General features: G+C 40.8%; 1 protein-coding gene across 1 annotated transcript in view; it reads left to right on the plus strand.

Moving 5' to 3' along the window:
• Positions 1–772: 772 nt before the first annotated feature.
• The window catches only part of SLC28A2 (solute carrier family 28 member 2), a 39440-nt gene continuing 13411 nt past the window's right edge, over positions 773–26801 (plus strand). The window contains exons 1-13 of the mRNA XM_058540541.1: positions 773–853; positions 988–1076; positions 18338–18429; positions 19417–19600; positions 21106–21247; positions 21870–21983; positions 22336–22413; positions 23242–23322; positions 23693–23773; positions 25060–25185; positions 25268–25398; positions 25825–25993; positions 26204–26401. Coding sequence (XP_058396524.1) covers positions 773–853; positions 988–1076; positions 18338–18429; positions 19417–19600; positions 21106–21247; positions 21870–21983; positions 22336–22413; positions 23242–23322; positions 23693–23773; positions 25060–25185; positions 25268–25398; positions 25825–25993; positions 26204–26401 — 1566 coding nt within the window. The remainder of the gene's footprint in view (positions 854–987; positions 1077–18337; positions 18430–19416; positions 19601–21105; positions 21248–21869; positions 21984–22335; positions 22414–23241; positions 23323–23692; positions 23774–25059; positions 25186–25267; positions 25399–25824; positions 25994–26203; positions 26402–26801) is intronic.

Raw genomic sequence — 26801 nt, forward strand, 5'->3', positions numbered from 1 at the left:
AATTCCATGGGGAAGGAAAATTTCTGCAAAGGAAAAAAACATCTCAGAATGAATTTATATTATAAATTTGAATGTTTGTCTATTAGGGTTGCTTTGAGCATAGTGAGGCTCAAATGTTTGCTTTAGTTTCTTGATTCTCTCATTTTGTTTTAAAATTTTCTTTATTTTGGATAATTAATATTTATACTGATTATTCTAAATGTAGGTTTTTAATTTAACTAATGAAGAACTCGCTTAGATGCTCCAAAAACAACTCTTGTACTACGTTATAGTCAGGAACTTGAAAGCCTGTTAATCTTTGTTTTCTCAGCACTATGTTGGGGTCTGGGTCTTCCTAGACCTTTGCCTCCCTCTCTGTTTTCTTCTTACTCAGCACAGCTCAGTGGGGCCTCCCACAGGCTAACAGGAGAAGTTGGCCTCTAACCCTACCTTTAAGGGACTGAACAGTTTCCTTTTCAGTCCAGGTTCTGGAGCCCTGGATGAATCACTGATTCATTTCAATTCTTCCTGCCCTTCATCTCTCTTCTCCCACTTTACTGCCCCTTCTTTAGCTACTCACAATAGGAAATATAAATCTATATTTCATTATTTATTATATTAAAATTATGCTTCCAATCTTCTCAATTCTTTTAAATCAACTAAACCTCTAAAAATTTTTAGTTTTGTTTTTCCTGTGGTTAACTGGCCCTAAAAATTCTCCCCAGCCCCACATTATAGAATGACCAATCTTTCAGCCTTGGCCCTGAATTTCTCTTTCAGTTGAGAACAGGAGATGGAGAAAACAAATGGAGGAGAGGCCTTTGTCGTGTCCACAATGGAGACTGTCATAGAGAACCTGGGGCTGGAGCACACGGTAATTCACCAGTCTAGTTTCTGCACAGCTTTGTGGGCTGCTGCATGGCCTCATGTAGGGTCTTTGGCTGCTCTCAATTCCGGTTACCCCCGGCAGGGGCCTATGACTGACCCAAACTCTACCTGTGCTTACAGGAAGAAGGAATAAATCCTGAGGGAACCAGGCAGACTGAAGAGGAAGGACACAGCCTTGAGGATGGGCTGGGGCCTCCCACTAACCAGAGGTACAAGAGTCCTGGAATTGGTTCAGTTAGGAAGGGCCAAGGGTGGGCTAAGTGTGGTCAGTGGACTCAGAAGAGGTCAAGCTTGCCCATTCTCAGGGAGCTTGCGGTCTTATTGCGGAGATAAGACTCAGGGCCACTTGACGTTAGCATATGCACATATATATGTTTATGTAATTAATTGTTATATTAACCTGTGCCATAAATAATGGAAATACAGCAATATCAGCGTTGGTTGGACTGACAACAAAAATAACAACAACAATGAGAATAACAATGTCTAACATTTATTGAGTACTTACTATTGTGTAGAACGCTTTATGGAATTAATTTATTTAAAGTTCACAGCAACAGGTGGGTAGTAATTTTAATCCCTTTTTTCAATTAGTAAATCGAGGCTTAGAAATTAACTTACTCATATAATTAAAAAAAAAATAGCTCTTCTGGAATACTTAAATTTGAGGGTGAGGACAAAGAGAAATAAAAAAAGAAAAACGACAAAGAAGGACCCACTATGAAGGATAATAGAGAAAGTAAAAAAGCACAGTCTTGGAAGTCAAAAGAGAAGGAAATGTCAAGAGTGAAGGTACACTCCGCGATGTTAAGTGTAACCGGAGGCAAGAAAGGAGTGAGAAAAACCTCTGAATTTGATCATGGGTATGATTCCAGAAGTAATGTCTAAGAAAGCTGTTTGGGCAAAATAGGTCAAATGAAAGCCATGTTCCACGGTGTGGAAAAGGTCTGCGAATTTACCAAAAAGTGCAGAAGTCGTACAATGAGAAGCTTAGAAGAGGATATTGAATAGTTTCTAAAGGGAATATATGGATATGAGCCAGAGCAGCTCCCAAACAAAAGGTTACTTTTGTTTGTTTTCATCTCTTTGTTTTTAAGAATTAACTCAGTGACTTCATAGAGAACACAAGCTTAAAAATTCAAATTCTATTTCCTTTTCCAGAAATTCGCTTCTATACATACAGGCATATCTTGGAGATATTGTGGGTTTGGTTCCAGACCACCACAATAAAGCGAGTCACATGAAGTTTTTGGTTTCCCAGTGCATATAAAAGTTATGTTTACAATATACTGTAGTCTATTAAGAGTGCAATAGCATTATGTTTAAAAAACAATGTACGTACCTTAACTAAAAAATACTTTATTGCTAAAAAATGCTAACCATCATCTGAGCCTTCAGTGAGCCATAATCATTTTGCTGGTGGAGGGTCTTGTAAAAAATGCAATATCTGTGAATTATAATAAAGCAAAGTGCAATGAAATGAGGTATGTCTGTACAAACTGACATGTATCAGTTGATATATATCAATGCAGACATCACCACTTTGTATATTTGTTTTTCCGCTTATTTTATACCTCACATTTCTATGAATTGACAACAAACTTTTTGTAAATTTTTCATGCTCACATAATATTTCATACTTTGCTTAGCAGTATAGTGATTAATGTGAATTCTAGAGTCAGACTGCTTAGGTCTATATCTGAACTCTACCCAGTGGTGTACTGGTAAATGTTTAAGAATTGGCCCTCCAAGAGTAGTTTTGCCAGGAATGTTGGTTCATATTTTTGCTCACTTTCTTTTTTTTAATTTTATTTATTTATTTATTTTTCCCTCTAAAGCCCCAGTAGACAGTTGTATGTCATAACTGCACATCCCTCTAGTTGATGTATGTGGGACGTGGCCTCAGCATGGCCGGAGAAGTGGTGCATCGGTGCATGCCCGGGATCCAAACCCGGGCTGCCAGCAGCGGAGCGCGCGCACCCAACCGCCAAGCCACAGGGCCCGCCCTTTGCTCACTTTAATGAGTAAGACCCTGGGTTGGCAAACTTTTTCTGTAAAGGACCTGAGTGTAAATATTTTAGGCCTTATGGGCCATATGGCCTCTGCCACAACTACTCAACTCTAGCATTTTAGCGTAAAAGCAGCCACAGATGTTACTAAACAAATGAGCATGGCTGTGTTCTAATAAACCTTTATTTATAAAAACAAGGTGGGATGGACTGGCCCACAAACCACAGTTTGTTGATTCTTGATCTAGACAAAATAATAAACCAAGCCTTGATTTGCAGTATTTGCCTGTAGTATAAATACTCTCAATGTGGCTGATTTCAAGCTACCAATGGGACGTCATTGAACAAGGAGTTGGGAAGAAATGCATAATAGCATATCATTATATAAGATTTCCACCATACACATACAAGAGGCATAACTTCAAGAGCTTAGATAACAGTAAAATGTAGCAAAATAATTAGGAAGTGATGAGTTTCGAGTATAGTCGTGCCACATAATGACATGTCATTCAATGATGAGCCACATACATGACAGTGGTCTCATAAGATTAGTACCAATAGCCTAGGTGTGTGGTAGGCTACACCATTTAGTTTGTGTAAGTACATTCTACGATGTTCGCACGTGAATGAAATCGCCTAATGACACATTTCTTAGAACATATCCCTGTCATTAAGTAACGCATGACTGTATTTATTACTCTTGTTTTTAATGTAATTTACTTAATATTAAATTTGTATAATTTAATTTTTAATAATGGCTCACTCAGTTCCTGAAAATTTAACAATCAGCTCTACCCAGTCAGTATAAGCTGGCTTCCTTGCACTACTGACTATCACTTACTAGATATTGGGCAAGTTACTTATCCTCTCTAAGCCTCAGTTTTCATCCTGTATAAAAAGGATAATGTTAGTATTTAGCTGAAAGGATCTTGATATATTTTGTCAGATTGTTGTTGGCAATGCTCTGATGTATAATTGTGTATAATTGATGTATAATTGAGTTCCCTCAAATCTCAACTTTATATTTTCTCATATAAAAAATTTTAACAGTTACATAGATATAAAATCATGCTTTAAAGTTATAATTAAGGAGTGATGTCACCAAGATAGTGATATAGGTCATTCCTGACTTTGCTCCGCCTCACAAGAAGAACAACTAACATCTACTCAAGAATAAGACACCCCTGAGAGAATCTTAGAACACAGAGATGAGGCTGAAGCACGCCCTGCACCTCAGAGACCAGGACAGACTGCATTAGAAGGATAAGAGAAGAGGCTACCTCTTGACCGCATTGCCCCTCTCCCAGGACAGAGCAGCACCATGTGAAGATGTCTCCCCCAAGCCTTTGGTTCCTCCAGTGGGAAAAGAGAACCCAGGAGGAACAACCAGCCTTCCTAGCATTGGGGTCACTTTGTGGGAGCCCCTACTCTGATCTCACATGGAGACTGCGGGGAATCTATAGGGCTCAACCACTGTGAATCTGACTGTGACGGAGAAGGAGGGAGGGGCTTGCAATAACCAGCACACAAATCTTGGCAGATTGAGTTCACACCTGCAGTGATCAAGTAGTAATCCCAATCAGTGGCTTTGCTCATCTGCAGAACCAAGTCGGGGGCCATTCTGACAAGGGAACTCAGCAGGGTTCAGATCTGCCTGATTTGGATCTGCAAAAGAGGAGTTTTGCAGGGCCTAGAGCTCGGTTTGCCCACACCCAGGCAAGGTGCTGAGTCACAGCCTTACCAGTTGTGGAGAGTGCCTTCCAGCCCCATCTGATCAGGAGAACTGGTGACACTCCTAGAAGCTGTGTGGCCCAGGGGCGCTCAAGCCGAGAAGTGGGTGGGAAGAGCTGATCACCCCCAGAGCAAAGCCAGCACCCAGCATGGAGGCTTCTGGTGTTACACACAGGCAGGAGATTAACTCATAGAAAAGGCCCAGGGTAGCTCCCTACCCTTCCCAACTGGAGAGCCTGTTTGGGAAATTTAGGGTAGCCTGGAGCTGACCCTCCCATTACCAGCCAGATAAGAGGGCTGAGACATAGCCCCACCCACTGTGGAGCATGTCTTCTAGTCCCACCAGACCAGAAGGGCTGGTGAAAATACCTGAAAGCTGTTCAGCCCAGCCATGCTCAAGCTGAGAGAAGGGCAGGCAGAGCTGATAGTTTGCAGAGCAAAGCCAGTGGCCCTACTCAGCCAGGGAACTTGGGATGCAGGTCAGCTTGAGTTAGACAACAAACAAAGAGCTTTACTGATTTTAGAGCTGCTTCTCTTACTGTGCCCAGAGAGGGAATCTAATGTGTAGCCCTGCACATTGCTGAATACAGACTAGGGAACCTAACCAGGGCACACAGGAAGCATTTGACAGCCCTATGTACAGTGGCACTTGAACAGAGAGCACAGCTCGTGGCTTCCTCCATTTGCAGAGCAAAACTTGTGGCCTCACCTGACCATGGAATCAGTGCACACTCAGGCCTGATTCGGGCCCTTAAACAATGAACTGTACAGGCCCTGGGCCCTGGTCTGCTGCCCCGCCAGGGCAATTCATAGTCCCATCTACTACTGAATGTAGTGTCTAGTTCCGAGCTTCTAGTAAGCCTGACCAGAGAATTCAGGCTACCACAGAGCCCATCCTACAGCCTCACTTGGGTGAGGCCAGTAGCCCTATCCAACTGTTCTCAGTCAGTGGCACACCCCCCTTCCCCGTCCTCAGAGCTTGAACAGTTACCTCACCCAAAAGTAGACCATTATAGCAAGCCCCACCCAAAGATATTACCAGTATACACACATAGAAACCCAAACTGAGCTTATTGGTGAAGAACTGTCTCTGCCAAAGCAAACCTGTAAAGTTTGGAAGAGGAGCCCCATTACTCAAATGCACAGATACCAATGTAAGGAATCAAAGATCACAAAAAATCAGGTAAATATGATACCACCAAAGGAAACTAATAAAACTCCAATAACTGATCCTAAAGTAATGGAGATCTATGAACTGTCAGACAAAGAATTCAGAATAATCCTCTTAAGGAAGTTTAGTGAACTATAAGAAAACACAGAGGCAACTAAATGAAATTAGGCAAACAATGCATGAACAAAATAAGAAGTTTCACAAGGAAATAGCAATCATCAAAAAAACAAAAAACAAAACAAATGGAAATCCTAGAGTTGAAAAATACAATAACTGAATTGAAGAATTCAATAGAGAGTTTCCAAAGTAGACTCAACCAGGCAAAAGAAAGAAGTCACTGACCTGGAGGATAGGACATTGGAAATTGCCTAGTCAAAGGAACAAGAATTAAAAAGAATGAAAAAGAGTGAAGAAAGCCTATGGGAATTATGGGACACAATGAAAAGAAATAATATTTGCCTTATGGGAATTCCAGAAGGACAAGAGAAAAGGAAAGGAACAGAATGTATATTTAAAACAATAATGGCTGAAAACTTTCCAAACCTTGGGAGAGAAATGGACATCCAGATCCATGAGGCCCAAAGGATCTCAAATAGGTTGAACTTGAATAGGGCTACATGGAGACACGTTATAATTAAATTGTCAAAAGTCAAAGACAAAGAAAGAATTTTAAGAGCAGCAAGAGAAAAGAGAGAAGTTACATACAAGGGAATCGCCATAAGACTATCAGCAGATTTCTCAACAGAAACTTTTCAGGGCAGGAGAAAATGGAATGACATCTGCAAAATATTGAAAGAAAACAACTGTCAACCAAGAATTCTATACCTGGCAAAGATGTCCTTCAGAAACAAAGGAGGCATAAAGACTTTCCCAAACAAACAAAAGCTGAGGGAGTTCATTACCATCAGACCTGCCTTACAAGAAATGCTAAAGGGAGTTCTTAACGCAGAAGTAGAAGGATGCTAGTTAACATCATAAAAACACAAAAAGGTAGTGTAAACCTCACTGTTAATTGTAAATATCCAGTCATTGTCAGGTTCTGCAAAATGATAATAGTGATATGTAACTCACAACTCTAGTTTAAAAGTTAAAAAAAACAATGGGGGCCGGCCCCGTGGCTTAGCAGTTAAGCGCATGCGCTCTGCTGCCAGTGGCCTGGGTTCGGATCCTGGGCGCGTGCTGACACACCGCTTCTCCGGCCATGCTGAGTCCGCATCCCACGTACAGCAACTAGAGGGATGTGCAGCTATGACATACAACTAGCTATTGGGGCTTTGGGGGAAAACTAAATAAATAAAATCTTAAAAAAAAAAAACAATGGTAGCAAAAATAACCATAAATATAATAATCTGTTATTAGTTACAATATATAAAAAACATGTAAGTTATAACAGCAATAACCTAAAATGTGAGCGGGAGCAGAAATAAAAGTGTAAAGTATATCAGTTCTATTGAAGTTAAGTTGTTATCAGTTTAAAATATGGTGTTATAAGTTTAAGATACTTTATGTAAGCCTCATGGTAGCCACAAGAGAAAATCTTGTAGTAATTACACAAAAGAACACAATAAAGAAATCAAAGCATACTGATATCAAAAGACATCAAGACAAAAAATGACAGCGGGATAAGAAACAAGGAACAATGGATCTACAAAACAACCAGAAAACAATTAATAAAATGGCAATAGTAAGTCCTTTACGTATCAATAATTACTTTAAACCTAACAGTTTAAACCTAAACTGATTAAATTTTCCAATCAAAAGACATAGAATGGATAAATGGATAAAAAACATCAGATACAACTATATGCTGCCTACAAGAGACTTACTTTAGCCTTAAAGACACACAGGGACTGAGAGTGAAGGGATAGAAAAAGACATTTCCAGCAAATGGTAACCAAAAAAAGTAGAGGTAGTTATACTTATATCAGACTAAATAGAGTTTAAACTAAAAACGGCAAAAAAAGACAAAGAAGGTCATTATATAATGATAGAGGTGTCAATATATCAAGAAGATATAACAATTGTAAACATTTATGTACCCCAAATCGGACCACCTAAATATATAAAGCAAAAACTAGCAGAGCTAAAAGGAGAAATACACAGTAACACAACAACATCTGGGGACCTTAATAACCCACTCTCAACAATGGATAGATCATCCAGACAGAGAATCAATAAGGAAACAACAGATTTGGACAACACTATAGACCAAAGGGAGCTAACAGACATATACAGAACATTCTATCCAACAACAGCAGAATACATATTCTTCTCAAGTGCACATGAAACATTTTCTAGGATAGAACACATGTTAGGCCACAAAACAAGTAGTATTCAACATAGTACTGGAAGTCCTAGCTAGAGTGATCAGGTAAGAAAAAGAAATAAAAGGTATAAGAATTGGAAATGGAGAAGTAAAATTGTCTATACTTGCAGATGACATGATTTTATATGTAGAAAATCCTAAAGACTCAGCCAAAAAACTGTTAGATCTAATCAATGAAGTCAGTAAATTTGCAAGATACAAAATCAGTAGTGTTTCTATGCACTAACAACAAAATTTTTGAAAAACAAAGAAAGAAATCGATCTCATTTACAATAGCATCAAAAACAATAAAATACTTAGAAATAAATTTAACTAAGGAGGGGAAAGATCTATAGGCTGAAAACTTATTATAAGAGATTAAGGAAGGAAATCAAAGAAGACACAAATAAATGGAAAGGTATCCCATCTACATGGATTGGAAGAATTAATATTGTTAAAATGTCAATACTACTGAAAGCCATCTATAGATTCAGTGCAATCCCTGTCAAGATTCCAATGACATTTTTCACAGAAGTGGCAAAAACACTCCTAAAATTTATATGGAACCACAAAAGACCGTGAATACCCAAAGAAATCCTGAGAAAGAAGAACAAAGCAGGAGGTATCATGCTTCTTGATTTCAAGCTATATACTATAAAGCTATAGTCATCAGGAATGGAATGACTTTTTTTCGTAGGAAAATAACTGACAGCAATGTGGAAGGGGCATTGGAGTGGGGAGAGACTGTTGGCAGGAAGCCAGTTAAGAGACTCTTGCAATTGTCCAATCAAGAGATGAAGGGGGTCTGGGCTAAGGCAGGGGTGAGTAGGAATAGATTAGAGAGGTTCAATCCCAGGGACACTTTTGGAGCAGAATTGACAAGATTTAGTGATTGATTAAAGGCCAGCCATCTCAGGACACACACTCAGACCCCTGTCTTTATCCTCTCTTACTACTGTTCTTGGTTCCTCAGGACATCCTTAATCTGACCCTTCAACTCAAACTGATATTAGCTTCTCTTTCTTTTCATTACTCTTTCTGAATTTAGCCATTTCTATAAAGCAATTTAGCAAAACATAAACATTTTAGGGAGAGTTCTTTCTGTTGTTAGAGTTCAAAAAAGTTTGGTGGTGGTGAGGTGTGTTTGTTTTTAAGAAGTAGTGAACTTGAGCACATCTGATGGCTGAAAGGAGCTAGGAGAGTCAGAGAGAGAGAAGGAATGGACGATGGAAGGGGATGGAAGTGAAACAAACAATTGTCAGAACAAGGCCCTTAGGAGTTGTCAGGAAGTGGAATTGAGATTAAGAGTTGGAGGATTTGCCTTGGTAAGCGGGAAGGCCAGTTTTTCCTAAAAATGTTAGAAAGGAGACGGAGAAGCTATTGGATCAGAGATGTCCTAAAGGGTCTAAGGCCAGAGAGCCTGAATTTCTGTAAAATAGAGGATGTATCTGCTGAGAGGAAAGGAGACTAGGCTACTTGAGAGCATCCCTCTCCTCCTCAGCCCTGCCGCAGACTCTCAGCTCTATGCCCCCTACCCTGAGCAGTACAGCTGAGTGATGCTAGGGTCCTGGGGCTGGCTTGGCAGGGAAGCATTCTGTCCTAAGTTCAGGTCTAGCCGGGGAAAGGGCAGCAGACCAGAGAGAGGCTTTTCTGCCCTGGGGCAAAAGAGTCATGCAGTTTTCCCTAGCTTGTCTTCTAAATATCACCTCTTCTGGTTCTTGACTCCAGAAATGAAGAGTTGGGTCTTACTAAAATTTTTGTTTAATGAATAGTTTTTCATTCAAGCTAATTACCAGGAAAGAGGATAATGATCATGTACCAGATTAATGTTGCTTTAAACCTTGTTGGACTTCAGCTCTAAATTCTGAACTTCAGCTCTAACTTCAGGCCTATCTGTCTAGATATGCCTGGACTTCATGTGGAGCCCAGTGAAGTCATCACAACTTATAATTAAGTGAAAATTTGACCCCAAACTAGACTGCCTAAGCCTTCTTCACTGATTGGCACTTCACTCCATTATGTGTGGACTCACCTGTTTATTTCCCTTTAGCAGATGTTTCAAAACTTCCATTCTTTCCAAATTCTCAACCCCACTTACTCTATCCATGCCCATCTCCTCTGCTAATTGCCATATAATCGAACATCATTCCTTTCTAAGATTAAGTATTTTTTGTTACTAACTCCCTCATTCATCATGGTAATATCACTTATAATATTGCCTTATAATTTGCTTTGTCTTTGTCCTCTTTTTTTTTCTTGCTCTCAGAAAAAGAGCAGTCTACCTCTTGTTTTTTTATTAGCCAACATGCCTTCTAACTGGGGTGTTTAGGTCATTCACATTTAATTTTTTAAATCTACCATCTTGTTATTTATTTGTTTCTATTTGTCTCAACTGTTCTTTTTTTTCCTCAACATATCAAATTTATTTCTCCCACTGTTAATTTATTTTTTCCAGTTATCCATTAAGAATAGATTGTCTTTTTACTGGTTACCTAATATTACATTCCTTCCATCAATTACAATCACCCCATGCCTCTGATTTTATGAAAGTTTTCTTAACAATAAAATTTAGGATTTGAGATATTTGAAATTGAGATATTTCATCTGTCACTCTTGGCTCCACAAAACAAAACTAGACAAAAGAAAAAGTAAGGGCCCAATTCACAATCAATGAGGATTTAGCTCAAATGTTTACCAGACCCTTCCTCTAACCTCTGGATTGCAAGTAAACACAATTTTTTTAATTGAAATATATTTGACATATAACATTGTGCAAATATGATGTGTACAACGTATTAATTTGATACACATATATTGTAATGTGATTGCCATTGTAGTGATAATTAGCACCTCTATCACATTACATAATGATCCTTTCTTTTTAGTGGTTGGAATCATTAGCCTCTAGTATCTTAGCAAGTTTGATGATTATAATACAATATTGTTGTCTATATTCAGTACTGTCCAACAGATCTCTAGGGCTTGTTTACTACTCATTGCAAGTAATATACAATATTCCATATATATACCACATCTTTGTGTACATATATATACCACATCTTCTTTATCCATTCACCCACTGATGGGATCTTAGATTGTTTCCATATCTGGGCTATTGTGAATAATGTTGCAAAAAACGTGGGAGTGCATATATCTCTCCAATACCCTGTTTTTATTTCCTTTGGGTATAGAACCAGAAGTAGAATTGCTGGATCATACGGTAGATCTATTTTTCATTTTTTGAGGAAACTCCATATCGTTTTCCATAGTGGCAGAACCAATTTACATTCCCACTAACAGTGTACAAAGATTCCCTTTTCTCCACATCCTCGCCAACACTTGTTATTTCTTGTCTTCTTGATGATCGCCGTTCTAACAGGTGTGAGGTGATATCTCATTGTGCTTTTGATTTGTATTTCCCTGATGATTAGTGATGTTGAGCATCTTTTCATGTACCTATTGGCCATTTGGATGTGTTTGTTGGAAAAATGTCTATTCAGTTCCTCTGCCCATTTTTAAATTGGATTGTTTGTTTTTTTGTTATTGAGTTGTTTGAGTTCTTTATATATTTTAGATACTAACCTCTTATCTGATATATGGTTTGCAAAAGTTTCTCCCTTTCTGTAGGGTGCCTTTTCATTTTGTTAATTGTTTCTTTTGTTGAGAAAAGATTTGTGGTTACATACAAATTTTAGGATTGTTTTTTCTATTTCTGTGAAGAACGCCATTGGTATTTTGATGGAGATTGTGTTGAATCTATAGACGGCTTTGGGTAGTATGGACATTTTAGCAATATTAATTCTTCCAATCCATGAAAATGGGATGTCTTTCCATTGTTCTTTTTAAATGCCTTTTCTCTTTTTATGCCTATTCCTCTTTTTATGCCTTCTTTCAGATTAATTGAATATTTTAAAATGATTCCATTTTATCTTTGTTGGCTTATTAGCTATAACTCTTTGCTTTGACATATTAGTGGTTGCTTTAGGATTTATGGTGTACATCTTCAATTTATCAAGTCTACCTTCAAGTAATATTATACCTTTTCGTATATTATAGTATACTTATAGCATACTTATATACTGTATCTCCCAGTCTGTATCTAGCCTTTATACTACTGTTGTTTATGCTTATACATTTTACTTCTATATGTGTTATAAATCCCATACTACACTGTTATTATTTTTGTTTAAACAGTAAATTATCTTTCCATATGCTCCAACTTAAATGTATCCGCACCTGCATGAATCCTTATCTTTTCTCCTCCCTTATCAGAAGGCCTAGTGTCCCTGAGTCTGAAGCCAACCTCTTTACCCATCTTCTTAATCCCATCCTTCTCTATCCCTTCCTTCTCTATCCCTCTCTACAGGGCCCTCTTTCCCCTAGATCTTCAATTTCTCCTTCTCCATTAGACCTTTCCCCAATCTATATGTGTACTCAAGTTTCTTTCTTCTTAAAACAAACAAACAAATCAATCTTACCTCAACCTTGTGATGTCTTTTTCCTTCATGGCCAAGTATCTTGGAAAAGTGGGATTTACTTGCTGTTTCCATTTTCTCAACTCCCCATTCACTTCTCAGCCCAGTGCAACCTAGTTTTCACCACCACTGCTAAGCTGAAATTCTCGTATTCAGGTGAGCAATCAAAGTCCACTTATCAAGTCCGATGTACACACATTTTCATTGGGCATCTCTGCAGCATGACCCTTCTGACCCTTTCTTTTCTGAAACTCATTTATTGATTTTAATGACATACACCCTCCTCATTCTCCTACCTCTTTGGATGTTCTTTCTTGTCTGTTGTTTCCTAGAGTTTGTCATTTGTCTTCTCTTCTCACTCCTACACTTAATATCTTCATTCATAAAGCCACATCTGAAGCCTACACCTTTATTCTAAGCTTCAGACCAATATATCTAACCATTTACCAAACATCTACACCTAAATGTCACATATATATTTCAAATTAAACATTGAATCCAAAATCCTGTCAGCATAGGTTTGATGCTTTCCTACTATGGCAGGCCTTGGGCTGGGCTCTAGGCACACAAAGATGAATAAACTCACATTTCCTCCTCAGGTCTGTTCCTCCTCCTGTATTCTCTGTTTTGGTGAATGTTATCACTGTGACTGAGCCACTCATGGCAGGAACCTCATTGTCATCCCAGTTTCCCTCCAGTTGATGTTGATCCTCTCTCCTAAACACCTATCCCATTCACTCATCTTATCAATCCTCCCCTGCACCCTCAGTGACTTTCTAAATGGCCCCCAGCCCATCTCCCACCCACTGCCACCAGAGAGATCTTTCTAAAACACATATCTGCTCATTATCTTGCTTTAAATAGATAGTATTATCTTGCTTTATATTCTTCAATGGCTCTCTACTTCCTACAAGATAATATTTAAATTCCTAAGCATGGCATATAATCTACATGACCTGGCTTCTGTTCTTCTTTATAAGCTTTCTTCCCATCACCCATCCACATGCTCCCTGCTTCCCAGCAACAGCAAATCACACTGTTCTTTCAAAATGCTAGGCTCACTCAAGTATGGTTTTCATCTTCTAGAGATACCCTAACCTTCTCTTCTAACTCTGCAACACATCCACTTAGCAAACTTCTTCCCCTTGACCTTTCAGATCAGTTCATCTATCTTCTCTTTTGTGAAAGCTTCTTTGACACTCACAGGCATAGTTCCCTGCTTCTTCTCCTCTACTCTCTTAGCAATGATAACTTTGGTATTCTGGACTGGCTCCTCTGGAATTCTTGTCTTACATTTCTATTCAGAAGCCACATGGAGTAACGGAAATATCTGGGCTTTAAATCCTAACTCTGCCACCTGGTAGGCTCAGTTTCCCTGCTTATAAACTTGTAATAATATTAACCTTGCGGTTTTGGGGGAGGATGATTGATGAGGTCTTGCAGTACCCGGTAAAAGGTGCTTAATAGAGAGTTTCTGGTTTCTCTTTTCTTCACAGGCAAACTTTTTGAAAAAGCAGTCCTTACACGCTCATACTCACTCAATGCCCTGCAACTCCACTTTCACCCAGTCACTCTCTTGTAAACAGCTCTCTCAAAGAGAACCAGTCACCTCTTAACAGTCAAATCTAGCATCTGCTTCTCATTTGCCATGCTACCTGATTTTATACATCATTGAATATCAGTGACTTCTCCTCCTTCAGATTATTTCTCTTTTTTGTTTTTCCTCCTAGCTCTCCAACTGCTCCTACTAAGTCTGCTGTCTCTTCTGGCTGCCCTTTCAGAGCGACTGTTCTTACTTCCTGGGAAGATGGTGGTAAGCCTGGCAGGGACAGGTGGGAATGGCGAGATAGGTAGGTGGATGTGAGCTGTACAAGTTATTAGGAAGAGGTCTGAAAGGGCATCTCGGGCCTGACTATGTTGCATGTCAACGCAAGTCCCAAGTGAAGAATTTTAGGCAGCCTATCCTTGCTGGGAGCCCCTTCTCCCTCTTCATTAGGGCCTGAACCTGCTATCACAGGTAAGGGACCTAGAACTCTTTTGTCCTCAAATTCCTCTTGAAATCATTAGAAAGATGTGCAATAGGGGCAAATTGTATCAGAACAGGAAGTCCATGATGGGCATTAACCATATACTAGAAACTGGAAGAAAATTTTGCTAACAACAGAACTAAAGGGCTGGCCTGAAAAGGCCATTGAGGCTAGAGTCATGCCTCTCCCTAATGAGAGAGAGCACCTTATCTGGGAAGATTCCACTGTCTGTCAGAACCATTGCTACTTCTAACTTGGAGAGACAAGAGTTCTGGAGGGAAGAAGTTGAGGGTCAGTTGAAAGGCCAGCTGGAAATCCCACCACATAGGTCCTTCTTGTCTTTGTGGACCTTTGGCATTGGATCTCCACTGTTAGTGTAAAGAAGATCTGACATTTCCTGGTCTGAAATGGGCACATCAAGCAGAGATTTGGGTATTGTGTGGAGGACGAGTTCTTTTCCAAGGCAGTCCATCTATCACCACTCAGCAATTAAGCACTTGGCTGTGTTCTGGTTTAGGCTCCCTTCCCACTCTACCTGGGCTGATGGCTCTCAGAACTGGTCATCCCCAGGTGCGCAGAGTCTCTGCCTCCAATGTAAGTTTGCTGGCTTCCATCTGATAGACCTTTCTCTTGCCTTCCCTCATTTTCCAACTCCTATTTAGCTTTCCACTTTGGCTTATTGAAGACCTTTTTGCTTCTCAGACTTCGTCACCATTCTCCCTTGGACATTTTTGATAATGGTTCTCGAGTCCCTATACAACACCATCCAGCTCTCCTTGCCCATCCAGTTTGAAACCAGTTATATACATAACTTTGAATCTGGCAAAGTAGTACCCAGTACAGTACCCACTGACCAGTTCTTTTTATGCCATCATCAAAGTAAAACCTTTGACCCCTTGAAAAGATTCTGGTCACTTCTGTCTGGAGGCCCTTGTGATTTACTCAGACCATCATTTGGTTCTGGGTTGACTCATTACCTTTCTTTTAGTTCTTACTTCAAGGTAGAGCAGCAAAGATTCACCCAGGTCCACAATGTCAACAGTTACTCTTAGGGATTTTTTAGCAGTTAGTTACTCTAACTGCTAAACGATAGTATCACACACCCTGGGAGTTTCCATAGCTCTGTCTCCCTTAGTTGGCAGAGTTTACATTCTGTGGATACAGAGTGGATAGGGTCACTAAGAAAAAAACACAAACACTCTTGCTGCTAGGCACTTATAGTGCCCATTAACGTTACATTCAGCTAGCACTACCTACCACCCTTACCCTACACTTCCTTGCCCTGTCACGTGAGGCTGCAGCCAGTAAGCATGTAAGTGAGCAGGTTATTGTTAGTCCATATCTGGAAAGCCTCCCATACACACACCTGGAGAATTTTTCAGTGGGCACTTACTTCACAGCAAGTTATGGCCAAATAGTATCAAGTGTCACCATCTATCGGATAGATTTCTTCTAAATTCAGCTTCTGGATATAACACAGTTACTAACCCTCAAACTGTACCATTATGTAAAGTAAAGAGCTTGGTAGTATTAGCAAGATCCTGGGCCAAGCAGGATGCTAGGACCGTGAACACCTGCTCACCGGCCTCTATGCACGCTTCTCAATTGATTTAAAAGAATGTGAGAGCTTGTTTTCTCTTTTCCTTTGGAATGCTCATTATGGCTTTCTTCTTTTGATTTTAATTTTTTAAAACAGAGGTCCAATTTCAACTTGATATTCTAGGATCATGTTGTTAATGGGTTTTGCAGAAATGAGTGTTCTTAATTGATTTTTGGTAGTACCTACTGAACTTTAGTTCCCAGGAAATGGTCGAATGTGGTTACGAGGTGATGGCAGAAGCCTTTTCTAGGCATGTGGTTTATATTCATTCTTGGACTAGTGTATGCCCCCTCTAATTTTGCAGGGCCTTGCTGAACTAGCATTTGACTGGGTATAATTTTAAATCAGCTTCACCTCGTGTATCAGTTTGGGTCCCAACAGGAAACAGATGGCACACTTAACTTAGGATTTTTAGAGGAGGGTTTATTTACAGGGACCATTACAAAGATGTGTGCAAGATGTAGTGGAACCACAAGAAATGATAGTGCAAAAACCTGATGCTAGAAGCAGTGAACCATTACTATTCCTAGGCCCAAAGAGACAAGTTGTAAGAGAACCCAGAAGAAGACTCAGATAAAGAAGACCTCAATACACTGACCTCAGTCTTTTCATACACTCTGATTCCCTTGTGGGTCCCCCTGGTAGAACCCAACTCGATAAGCCAGAGGACATGGGAGCCCACTGATGTAGTCCATAGGGTTAGACTCCCAGGGCACAGAGCAAGGTGGAGAGTGGAACCAAAGATATCTGGCACACACAAGAAGTCTAGGATTAAAATTAAATTAGTTCCTTGATATGCTTTGTGAATTATGTTCCAAAAATAATGACATCTTCCAAGTACACTGACACCTCTAAGCAATCCTTTTTACTCACTACTTTCTCTATTAAGCATGGAAAGGTAGCAGTGTTCTTGAGATCCTAAGGTATCCTCTTGAATTGATTCAGTTAGGTGGTGATAAAGATTGTTTTTTCCTTTCTCAGATTACCTATATCTGATAATACACACTCTACGCAGCTAACACAGGGTTGGGCTCCCTACAAAAAGGGAAATAAGGAGGAGAGGAGGGAGGAGTGAAAAAGAAGTCTATGTATAAGGAAGAGGGAGCATGTTAGATGGAAGATGCAGCAATGGAGAAAGGGCCATGGAAATCTGTGAGCCAAGACCTCAGGGCATTTGGAGTTAGCGGCTGGTCCCAGCCGTGGCTAAGCTATCCTGCCTCAGCATGATGGCTAAATGGGACCTTCTTGCTGGGCTCACCTTCTTTGGAGCTTCCAAGAGTTTGGAAATTGGAGCATTTTGCTCACATGACTGCAGTGTGCTGAGGATACTTAGGAATGGCAGAGCAGGTGAACCTGGGGTCTAGGTGAGATGCAGCATAGGATGATGGTTAAGAGCTCAGGTTCTGAAGCCAAACTGCCTGAGTTTACATTCTATCTATGCTCCTTACAGCTTCCATGACCTTGGAAAAGTTACTTCTCTGTTTTCCAGTTTCCACATATGTAAAATGGGAATGACGATAGTAACCACTTCAAAAGATCTTAGGAGGAGTCAAGGAGTTACTATTCTCAAAGTTCTTAGAAAGAGCCCAGTATGTAGAAAGCACTATGTAAATGTTTGTTAAATCAAACTTGAATAGCCCTCCTTGCTGGGAATCTTCTCTCAGGCCCTGCCCACCCAGGGATTCTTGAGGATGGTAGTGTTTTCCTTCCGGTCTGTCAATGCACATCTGATTGACTGTTCAGGGTTATGGGTTTGTGTTGTTTTTAGGGAGAAATGGTCAAAGCTGCTTCCCAGAAGAACAGGTCCTTTTGTGAACCTGGAAGCTAAGCAATCCGTTGTCCCTGGGGAACAGGGAAGGAGTAGGTCCCAAGAGTCTCTCCCTGATGTGACCCGTGTCCATTTCTGTGGTAGGAGATTACTGAGGGTGTTGCTAGTCCAGGTTGGGTAGGGTTATCCTGACCTGCTGCCATTGACAACGTTTGATCTGGCCTTGTCAGCATTGCCAGAATAGTACCTAATGTCCCCCTGGCCGAATGATTTTCCTTGTTGACTAAGAGAAAATTCTTCCTCAGGCTAGGTAATCTAAGTTCTGGGAATTGATACCAATGGGATGGAGTAATTTTTGTATCTTAATTTTTTGGTTCTCATCAGGAGGAACCTACAACCTTACAGCAGGGCAAGAAGTTTCTGCAAAACATACGCTGGCTTGTTCAAGAAGATCCTGCTGAGCCTGTTGTGTTTGGGTAAGGAGTTGAGAATTCATGGAAGTGAGAGACACAATGGTTTTAGGAATGTGACCTTGTATCAAGACGATTACTAGATGAAAAGCAACTTTATTCACAAACTGATCTAAAGGGCTATTTGATGTATAGATGTTACCTACTTAAAGGTGAACCACAATTTATTGAGTTGTACTTCCAGGAATAAGCAAAAGCTGAGAATAAACTATTTTTCACAACTGTACTATTTGATAAACAAATCTTTCAGAAAATTTCAGTTTGTCTCTTTTTTAGTGTCTTGATTCGATGCAGGGCATGGTTCTTGTTGTCTTTACAAGAGAAGCCTGTAGTATATATTACTTATTTGCTGGTTTACTGGTAAGATCAATGATATAAAATATTTTTAAAAGACAGCAAACCCCTGTTTAAAGTATATTGTCAGTGATGTATGGGACGTTAATGTCAATGTTAGAGGCAGCTGGGATGGTAAGAACAAAATTATATTTTGGAGTGGGGAGCCATGGAGTGAGGCCCATATGGCTGTACTTCCTAGTAGAAGTAGTAGGCTTCTACTAGTAGTAGTAGCCTTATTCTCGTAGTAGCCTTGTTTACATGGTTTTGCTCAAGAGGAAATGTTAAAATGATTGGGGTTAAAAAGTTTCGAGAAAAGATGACTTTTGAAGAGTCTAATGGTGGATGCTCATCCAAACTACTCCAAGGAACAGAAAGAGGATATCAGATAAAATGGAAGGGAGTGAGATTTCATTAAAGACAAGTGAAGATATGCAGTATTCAAACGAAGTTGGACTCTCCTTGGGAATCCTCAAGCAGAGCACAGTTAGCCATCTACCCTGGCCTTGAGAACTGCAGCTCAGTGTGACAATTAGGGCTGGGTGGCAAGGTCGCTGGAGGGTTTTCTTGCTTTAAGTCCCAGACATTCATGCCTAGAGCTTCATTTGCCCCTGGGGAGCTCTACCTTGCTGATGCTTACTTTGTAACTTCTCTTTTTAGCTTATGCTGCCTACTTCCTGGCAGCTTGCATCTTGGATTTCCAGAGGGCACTGGCCTTGTTCGTCCTCACCTGTTTGGTGCTCTTGGTCCTGGTTTACCGCGTTCTCAAAAGGTTCTTTGGTAAAAAGTTAACAAGATGCCTGAAGCCCTTTAAAAACTCCCGCCTGAAGCTGTGGATGAAATGGTGAGTAAGATAAGAATCTCAAAATCCCTGGTTCCACAACTTGTCCCAAACCCCACTCTGCTCTGCTTTTTCTCTTTTGACAGCTCCTGAGCTGTCTCTCAGACCCTCACCCATACTTTACAAAACCAAGACTCAGAAAGCAAATAGCAATGGGCCTCTGAGCACTGGACTTCAGTCCAGTTTCTTGTAGCCTCGTGTCTCAAAATTGCTAGGGGAAAGGAGGGGTTAATTTTTCAGAGAAGAGTTGCAATCTCTTTATTGTCAGGGCTCATGTCGGAAATGGGAAAAACCATACTCTTCAATGAGGTAATTAAAACAAAGAGACTTGAAGTTGCATTAAGCTAGAAAATTGATTTGGTGGTCATATGTGTCTCCCTCAGTCCCCTGATACTTTTCATGCCTTTTTCCCTCTAGCCCTCCAGACTTCCTGAACCCACTGGTGCCTTTTACAATTCCAGAGAGTTTAAGGAGCATACTTACTGTTCAGTGTATACTGAACTGGGTTCTACTGCAGCCACAGCTCATCTAACTAACTATGGCATGCACATATCCTTTAATCATGGGCCTGGGGTGAGAGAATAACTTTCAGCCTCTCTATAAAGTTCCTCTTTTCTGCCTGTTCTCCAATGGAGGTACAGAAAATAGGTGTTAAGAATGTTTGCAGTAGCGATGATTTGGAGAAACACACTAGACTACAACCTAAATTTTGGATCATTGATTTATTTGACACTGAGGAGGTAGAGCTAAAAGAACTTTATTCATTAGCAGGATGGATTCTGGAAGACAGATTTTATCCACTTTGAGTGAGATGAGTTCACAGTGAGGACAGCTCTGAAATTCAACTCTGTCCTGTAATGGCCTTTGATGTTGTTGTAGTTCCTGAGGCCTCTCAATAGACAACATGCTCTTTTTGTTTTCTTTTCTTTTCATATGCGATCGCCTTTCTAATTCTTTTGCCTTGAACTGAAATGACTCCAACACTCAGACACGAGGAAACCAACCTGTGTAGTGATCAAGCATGTTCGGTACATCAAGGGACCACAAGACCATAAGTAGATTTGTGGCTTAGCCTTTACTCTTGCCCTTGAAGTGGTTGGAAATTGGGGAAATTGGAGGACCATGCATAGTTTTCCTCTTTCTTTTTTTAATATTTTGATTATTCATTAGAACAATAAAAAAATGAGTCTTTATATCACATCTTACTGATATGGAAACTTGAGGAAAAAGAAGTCACTTTTGTCCTCAGTGACTCTTTTTACTTCTTCTTTACACTGACTTTTGTCCTCAGATTAGACTCTTTTTACTTCATTCTGTGAGTAAAAGAGTTGGGGGAGAGAAGTGGTAGCTAAGTAGGAAACTACCAAATGGATGATTCTCAAGATATGTCTCTATGTCTAATCTATTATGTCACTTATCCTTGGGTGAACTAACTTTTAGAGGTGAAGTTTATCACTTTTTATTCATTCACTGATTTCAGTGACATGGTCTTGGCATTTCCTCTTCAGGGTGTTCGCAGGAGTCTCCGTGGTTGGCCTTATCCTGTGGCTAGCTCTAGACACAGCCCAAAGGCCAGAGAAGCTGATCTCCTTCGCAGGAATCTGCATGTTCGTCCTCATCCTCTTTGCCTGCTCCAAACGCCACAGTGCAGTGAGTTTTGGATATGCAGGGTGGGCATAGTAACCCATAGCCAAGGGCCATGTGTTACTAATTACAAAGTGCATGTGTCAAGTATTGACTACAAAGGCACAGAACTAACTTCTTAACCATCTCTGGAATTTGCCCCTTTGACATTTTTGCTCCTAAGAGAAATTTTAAAGTTCTCAGAGGACCTAGACCACTTACTTTCAAACTGTAGGTTGTCATCCATTAGTGAACCTTGATATCAATTTTGTGGCTCTAGTTTGGTGTTAAAGAAAGAACAAAAGAAAAAAATAAAGAAGGAAAGAAAGAAAATAGAATACAATAGAGAATCAGCTTGCATTGCACATAGTAATATTAAAGTATTGGTTTATGAGGCTTTTATATATATGTATGTGTATGTGTCATCTAGCCTGTAGACACAGTTTTAAAAAACATATGGACATATGTGGCTCTTTACATATTACTGCCCTGTTTCCCTCTGACCCCTACTCCATCTTACCCCAGATTTACCGTTAACATCCTAGGTTGGCTCCAACCAGAGTACATGTACCCATGTTTAAAACTCCAATGAGGCAGGGACAAGTAGTGTTTAGAACTCATGTTGGAATTATGTTCTTATTGGTCCCAGGTATCCTGGAGGACAGTGCTTTGGGGCCTGGGTCTTCAGTTTGTCTTTGGGATCTTGGTCATCAGAACTGATCCTGGATTTAATGCATTTCAATGGCTGGGAGATCAGATTCAGGTATGAGAAATTGAAGGTGAGGGCTCTGTTCTTTTACAACCCTAGAGAAAGGAGATTTGGGGGAAGCAGGTGGAGATTGGGCTATGTCTTGTTAACGATAGTGGTGGGAGATCTAGTGGGAAAGGAGAGAGCATACTGGGCTGTAACTAAGCTCATGAATAAAGAGAACTGAACTGCTGAGTCCTCTGTTATTCAATGAGCAGCTCATGAAGACATAGCTTGTCCCTATGCTGTCAAAGGGAGGCCAACCTCAGCAGCAGCAGTAGGTCTTAATAATGCATAAGGCTGATCCCACCTCCCCTTGTGTCCTTCCTGGTTTTGCTCTTGTTCGTTCTCTCTTTTTTTCTTTCAGATTTTCCTGAATTACACTGTGGCTGGCTCTAGTTTTGTCTTTGGAGATATGCTGGTCCAGAATGCCTTTGCTTTTCAGGTCATATCTGTTTTATGGGCTGGAATGAGGGTTAGTGTGGAGGGAGGTGTAAAGCAGAGGATGAAAATGTATGTCCTAGAGATTAACCAGTCTATATACCAATTTGACCCTAAGAAGAGGACTTGATCCCATCAGTAGAGGAAACAGCATCAATCTCTTGCCCTTTGGTAATTACCGTACTGAAATTGGAATGAAATAGGGGTGGGGGAAGAAAGCTCAGAAAACATCTCCTTGTGGCTTACTACTGATGGGATGATAGATTTGCAATACATTTAAAATTTATTCCTAAACTAGCTTTTGTTTTGGTGGTCTAGTGGTTAAGATTCGGCACTCTCACCATCATGAACCAGGTTCATTTTCTGGTCAGGAAACCATACCATCCATCTGTTTTCTGTGATGCTGAAAGCTATGCCATCAGTATTTCAAATACTAGCAGGGTTACCCATGGTGCACAGGTTTCAGCGGAGCTTCTAGACTAAGACCGACTAGGAAGAAGGACCTGGCCAACCGTGAAAAAAACATTGGCCATGAAAACCCTATGAATAGCAGTGGAGCATAGTCTGATATAGTGCTGGAAGGTGAGAGGATGGCACAAAAAGATCAGACAGGGTTCCACTCTGCTGTACACAGGGTTGCTAGGAGTCAGAATCAACTGACGGCGCTAACATCAAAGCTTGAGTTTAAATATCCACTGAGTATTTACACTGTATCTGCTGCTCTTGGGATGCTGAGAACTTAACTTAGAGGCCTGAAACACAGTCCACTTATGGCATATACAAGCACAGTCAACGTAATATCTCACCAGTTTCCCCGTCATTCTCATTACAGTCCTTACCAGTCATCCTTTTCTTTGGATGTGTGATGTCCATTCTCTACTACCTGGGCGTTGTGCAGTGGGTAATTCAGAAGGTGAGTCATTCTCCTATACCAGTCAGGAGGTGGGCCTTCATCTTGTGATCTGTCAAGAGGCATGAAGGTGACACTTACTTCGGAAAAACGCTCATAAGTAGGATCTAGAGCTTTGGAACCAGTGTGAAAAGACAAACTCTTTCAAGCATGTCTGATACCAAGTTTCAGTCTAGCAAGTTTGTTCTGGAAGCCTAGAATCGTGAGTTCTGGTCCAGGCTCTATTTGTAACTTGCTTCGTGGCCTCAGGCTTGTCCCTCTACTTCACTAGGCCTCAGTTTCCTTACCAGTAAAATAGAGAAGGTTGGGTTTTACTGGATACTCTCCAAGATTCCTGCTAATGCTAATGGTTTAAGTCTTTGTGTCCCTTTAGATCGCCTGGTTTTTGCAAGTCACCATGGGCACCACTGCCACAGAGACCCTGGCTGTGGCAGGAAACATCTTTGTGGGTATGGTAAGTACCCTGAGGCCTTCTGATCTTCTTTTCTCCAGGGAACAGAGAGTGTGGCAGAAAATAGGTTGAGAAAAGTATGCTTTCTCTCTGAAAAGTAGAATAAATGAAGACTGTATGGGCAGCCAATCACCGATGAAAGAAAATTCGGAAGCTCAAAGGGATGTCAGCCCATTGCTTTCACTCTTCATGCCTAATAATACTTACCTTGGCAGACTTAATTTGGACAACCTTAACCACCAATCCAACTGGATTTTAGGAATTTAGGGAAATTTTGGGAATTTAGGAATTTAGGGAAATGTCCTGGTCCAAATCTTCTCCCCGTTCAGGGGCTATGAAGGATGTTTGCTCTATATTCTGGTTTCTTCCTGGGACCCTTGTTTTCCAGGGTCTCTAAGGTTGCAATAGCTTGCCTTGCTCAGGGCTAACACCAAGGCTCTTCCCCATTGTACTTGTTTGATCCATTTGTCTGTATGGAGTAGGTGCTCCGTATATGCTACTGACTGATCAGCTCCATGTTAGGGACAATGGCTTGTCAAATTAACAAAGAAATAGTATTGAGGTCTTTCTCTTCCAAGGCCCTAGGCTGATTAACTTTATCTGAAATGTTCTCAGAGTACTTCTGCATACTTCAACTACAGCACTCCACATTTTGCTGAAATTATCCATAATCAGCTTAGTTTCCTCTGCTAGACTATAAGCTCCTAGGAACTTTGCCTTATTCGTATTAATGTCCCTAGCATCTAGTACAGGACTAGGCACATAATTATCACTCATTATATGATAGATAATATTTTCTTAGTCGATGCTAGATACAGTTTACATAGTTGTGTCTTCATAATTTCATAACATTTTCACAGACATTATTTCTTTTGATCCTTTCATCAACATTGGGCTTCTGGGCTTCAATCATCTATTTGCAATTTATTTAATGAGTACTTTTTAAGTAACTAATATGTACTCAGTAAATGCACTGTACTCCATAAGTCATTCATTAAGTATATGGTTTTAGACATTGAGAACATACAAAAGAAATATACCATTTCTCTTCAATAGCATTTTAAAATTCAAATAGATGAGATAAACATACATGAAAGCAGATGAGAACAATACCAGCTGGGATATGATTAGGTGCCAGAAGGAGTCAGGGAGACGCTGGGAGGGCCTGAGAGCAGCTCAGTGCTAGAAGGGCACTCACACTGGAAGGATGTGTGCTGGGGGCCAGGGTGGGCACTCTGGGGTGGGGAGTTGCACCCTCTTGAATCTGACTCGCTTTTCCTTGTTTATAGTCAGAGGCACCTCTGCTCATCCGTCCGTACCTTGCAGATATGACACTCTCTGAAATGCATGCAGTGATGACTGGAGGGTTTGCCACCATTTCAGGCACTGTGTTGGGAGCCTTCATATCATTTGGGGTAGGCATAGTCTGTTTGATCACTCTTGGGTGAGCCCGAGTCATGGTTCTGCAGATGCTGATTCCTAAGTCTGGCCTTACAGATTGACGCGTCATCCTTGATTTCTGCCTCTGTGATGGCTGCCCCTTCTGCTCTTGCCTTGTCAAAGCTCCTATATCCAGAAGTGGAGGAGTCCAAGTTCAAGAATAAGGAGGGGGTAAAATTGCCCCGTGGGTGAGTCCAATGAGGCATATAATTTGGGAGATGATGAGGTCAGATGCAGAGTCAAGAGTGGTGGTGCTGTGGTGGCAGAGGCTTCAAGTCTCCTAGAGAAGGAATAAAATGATTCCATATCCCCTCTTGTCTACCTCTGCCTCTAGCTAATCATGTTGATTTTCTTCTTTTGTTTAACCCTCCCACCTGCCTCTGTCTTCTGCATACCAGTATCCTCTGTCCTTAGTGTCAACATAATTTCATGACAAATAAATCTGATACTGCGTCAGTGTAATTTCCACCAGAAGAGTTGCTAAGGAAGCCCCCTCACATCTTAAGCTGGTCTTGCACTCTCCCTCAGCACCCTTGCACAGTGGGATTTCTCTTCTCTGAGGGGCTGAGACTACTCTAGACACCATATTCTTCCCCTATGCCCAATAACCACAGGAAGGAGAAGAATATCCTGGAAGCTGCCAGCAAGGGAGCCACAGATGCCGTAGGCCTTCTTGTTAATGCAGCAGCCAATCTGATTGCCTTTTTGGCCGTGTTGGCCTTCATCAATGCTGCCCTCTCCTGGCTAGGGGAATTGGTAGACATACAAGGGCTCACTTTCCAGGTAAAGGATTACATTTGTTGGGCTGTCCTCTAGGGTGTGGTTAAGTAGTCCTTGAACTGTGCGTGTCCTCCTGAGCCACAATGAGCTAAGAGAGAGCATGGATAGGAGAAGGGTGGAGGAGACTGAGGCAAGGCTCCAGAGAAAGTCCTTGGCTCTTGACCTGTATTACTTGTTCTTCCTTCTCCCGGGATATCTCTTTCTTTCACCCAGGTCATCTGCTCCTATATCCTGAGGCCCATGGTGTTCATGATGGGTGTAGAGTGGGCAGACTGTCCAATGGTGGCTGAGATGGTGGGGATCAAGTTCTTCACGAATGAGTTTGTGGCCTATCAGCCACTGGCTCAATACAAGAACAAACGACTCTCTGGAGTGGAAGAGTGGATTGGGGACGAGAAACAGTGGATTTCTGTAAGTGACAGTCTAGAAAAGCATAAATAACCTGTGGGCAGACAGAAAGAGTTACACAGAAGTTGGTTTCACACTTATAGATCCCTTTCCAGTGTCTCAGGCCTAACCACGAACAAGCATAACAGTACGCTTAGCTGCAGTGCCCAAGCTGCCCTCAGGTCTGTGTGCTATTCCTCCTTTACACTCTGATCCCACTTCTTTCTATAATGTACTCGTTGGGTCTTTATAGTCGGAGCAGTCCGGAGTGCACACCATTTTTGATGATCTAAGGTCCCCTTCTTCGTTTATAAGTTTAAATTGCTATAAATTGATCTCCTTTTCTCTCTTCCTCTATCTTCTGCCTCTCAATCATCCTCATTCCTAGGCCTTCTCCTTATTCACAGGCTTCAACAAGAAGAGT

Source organism: Diceros bicornis, chromosome 5, assembly GCF_020826845.1.
Source record: "Diceros bicornis minor isolate mBicDic1 chromosome 5, mDicBic1.mat.cur, whole genome shotgun sequence".
NCBI lineage: Eukaryota > Metazoa > Chordata > Mammalia > Perissodactyla > Rhinocerotidae > Diceros > Diceros bicornis.